Below are 3,282 nucleotides of genomic sequence, written 5' to 3' on the forward strand. Positions count from 1 at the left end.
AAAAAAGACTTAAAATTTGAATATTATATATGTATGTGTGTGTATGTATATGTATATGTAAATCCAAAGTTGAACAATGACTAATGATACATTTCCCGAAGTACCTATTGGGGGAATTGCAATGATGTCCACCAATTTCCCAGTAGTACATAATAGAAAAGAACAAATTGATAACATGTTAATGGTAGAATTTAGGTGGACTACTCAGGGACTAAAGCCTTAATTCTTTCCATTTTATTGCTATGTCTGAAAAGATATGGGAAACACACACACCATGGAGTACCATCACAAAAGAACCTAAGCAACAGCTACAGGGGCTGACTGCCACAGGTCATCAAAGCCAGGAAGCTGAGGAAGGAGGACAATCTCACCTTATCTTTGTAAGTATCCGGCAGTGACTTGGCTGTTTCTGTATCTTCGGGAAGATTGATATAAAACCCTAGGACATCTCCTTGTCCATAGCCAGACGAGTAGTGTTTGCCAATAGACTGGTGGAACTTGGTTCCCTTTTTGCTCCTCCAAGAATAGCTAAATTTATCATACCCTAAGGGAGCTTGAAGGTTACCTGTCCCAATGAAAAGACATGTGGAGATCAGAGGGCTGCAGTTAAGGCTCATTTTGCTTCCCACCGCATATCTTTCTGGTCAACTCTGTAAAGTGCTCACAAACTCTCTACAGAATTATGGGAATACCAAACTGGCTACTTCCTCAGGAATTTCACTTAAGACCACAATCTGGTAAACGATGAGCCAGATTACCCCTGCTGTAAGGCCCACACAGTGCCCTCTGCTTACCCAAGGGCTGGGACCAGCCCAGCCTGGCAGCAGTATCTGGTGGCATCTCATCCACAGTGATTTCAAAGTACCAGGCACCTTTTCGTACCCCATGAGAGGCCCGTACCATGGAGTAGCCCTTCTCTCCAACCACAGTCAACCGATCATCAGAGATCTTTAACTGGGGAGCTACAGTGAAAGAACCAAAGGCAAGGTGTTATTGGAGGTACTCAGAGACCTTAGCACACACACCTTTTAAAGATTTACTTATTTGTTTATCATGGGTGTTTCCTGAAAGGTATCACAAATTCTTTCATGAGACAGAGCTCATTCTGCTCCACTTGAGTATGGAAGGGACTTAGTGACACTTCACTTTGTTTTAGACAGGATCTTGCAACACAACTCTGGGAGGGCCTGGTATGCATTATGTGGGCTCAGATTTGTAGCAATATTCCTGACTCAGCCTCCAGAGGGCTGGAATTATGTGTATGTGCCACCATGCCCAACCAAAGTAACACATTTTGACAATGTTGAAGGCTCATGGTCAGCTATATGTTGAACATGTCCCTAGCAACCAATCAAAGCTAAAGTGACCAACCAACTTCAGAGACTAGGGCCAGACAAGATCACAGTAAACTCTCTTCCCTCTCAAAACACTTGTTTTAGGTATTATTCTGCAGTACCACTCCAGAAAACAAGGCGCAAAAAATAACTCAGTAATCAAGAGCATCTTCTAAAGGAACTGAGTTTGATTCCTACAACCATGTCAGGCAGCTCACAACTGCCTATAACTCCAGTTCTAGGGGATGCAATGCCATCTTCTAGCCTCTGTGAGCACCTGCACACTTATGTGACAGTGTATACCCAAATTAAAATAAAAATTATACCCAGGAGGTGTTGGCCCATGCCTTTAATCCCAGCACTTGGGAAGCAGAGGCAGGTGAATCTCTGAATTCAAGGCAAGCCTGGTCTACATAGTGAGTTCTAGGTCAGCCAAAGCTATACAGAAAAGCCCTGTTTCCCAAAGCAAGAGCGAGAGAGAGCGAGAGAGATCGAGAGAGAGCGAGAGAGAACTACTTTTTGAACTGGTAAGGGGTGACTGACTGCACCAGTGCACATAACAAAATGCAAAAGCTTATAGGGCTCTGTACTTTGTGCGTGAAAGAGATAGGAGAATACATTTATCTGTGAAGAAGAAATACCAGCAGCCAGTCATGACGAATTATGTCTGTAGTCTCAGCACTCGGGAAGCTAAGTAGGGAAGTACTTATGCAGTGAGGCTCTGCCCACCTCCCAAAAGACAACCAAATGGGAAAAGAAATAGAGAAACTAGAAACAAGGGGATGGGTGAGAAAACAAAGGGAATAAGAATAGGGTATAGCCATGAAGACATTAAGTACAAATTTTGTTGTTGTTGTTGTTTTGTTTATCAAGACAGGGTTTCTCTGTAGCTTTGGAACCTGTCCTGGAACTAGCTCTTGTAGACCAAGCTGGCTTAAACTCACAGAGATCCACCTGCCTCTGCCTCCCGAGTTCTGGGATTAAAGGTGTGCCATCACCGCCCCTGTCCTCCTCTTGTAGACCAGGTTGGCCTCAAACTCACAGAGATCTGCCTGCTTCTACCTCCCAAATACTGGGATTAAAGGCATATGCCACCAACACCCAGCTAAGTACAAAGTCTTACCCAATATCATCGTAATTAGGCCAATGGGTAAAGGTACTTGCTGCACAAACCTGCTGAATCGACCTAAATATAGGAGAACTGACTCCAGAGCTTTCCCTGACTTACACACGTAGCCCATGGCACACACAGCTACACATACACACCCCCATTAGATACAGGAAGACGCAAAATGGTAAGCCACACCAGCAAACCAATCTAGCTGAACATCACACTGAGAAAACTAGGGGAGAAAAACCAACCATCAAAGCTAACAGTGTCCTGATTAGACACTAAAGTCAAACAGCTGCACTCAAATACTACAATCTAGTGATTCTCACAGTGGCTGGATCCTTCTTTGACAAGTCTCATTCTATGTGTGTTGTGTGTGGTGGAGGGGAACAAACTCAAAGCCTCATGTACATTATGTAAGTTCTACACTACTGAGCTACTGTAGTGAGGAGCAGCGGGCTGCGCTCCTGCCGCCCAGCTCCTGGCCGCCTGGCTAGCTTATGCCCCGAAATAACAACACAAACTCTATTCATGTAAACACTGTCTGGCCCATTATATCTGTCCTCTTCTTGGCTAACTCTCACATCTTGACTAACCCATTTCTAATAATCTGTGTAGCACCATGAAGTGGTGGCTTACTGGGAAGGATTCAGCATGTCTGACCTGGCGGCTGGCTCCATTGAGTCTGAGCTCACTTCCCTTCTTCCCAGCATTCTGTTCTGTCTACTCCACCCACCTAATTTTCTGCTCTATCAAAAGCCAAGGCAGGCCGGGTGATGGTGGCGCACGCCTTTAATCCCAGCACTCGGGAGGCAGAGGCAGGCGGATCTGTGTGAG

At 44.9% G+C, this 3,282-nt stretch overlaps 1 protein-coding gene across 3 annotated transcripts in view; it reads right to left on the reverse strand.

Moving 5' to 3' along the window:
* Ash2l (ASH2 like, histone lysine methyltransferase complex subunit) overlaps positions 1 to 3,282 on the reverse strand; it is a 25,292-nt gene that overhangs the window by 4,857 nt on the left and 17,153 nt on the right. For all 3 annotated transcript variants that reach the window (XM_026786905.1, XM_013352042.2, XM_005362466.3), the window contains 2 exons: positions 795 to 962; positions 372 to 565 (listed from right to left, as the gene is read on the reverse strand). In XM_026786905.1, coding sequence (XP_026642706.1) covers positions 372 to 565; positions 795 to 962 — 362 coding nt within the window. The remainder of the gene's footprint in view (positions 1 to 371; positions 566 to 794; positions 963 to 3,282) is intronic.

Source organism: Microtus ochrogaster, linkage group LG7_11 (genome assembly GCF_000317375.1).
Source record: "Microtus ochrogaster isolate Prairie Vole_2 linkage group LG7_11, MicOch1.0, whole genome shotgun sequence".
NCBI classification, from domain to species: Eukaryota; Metazoa; Chordata; class Mammalia; order Rodentia; family Cricetidae; genus Microtus; species Microtus ochrogaster.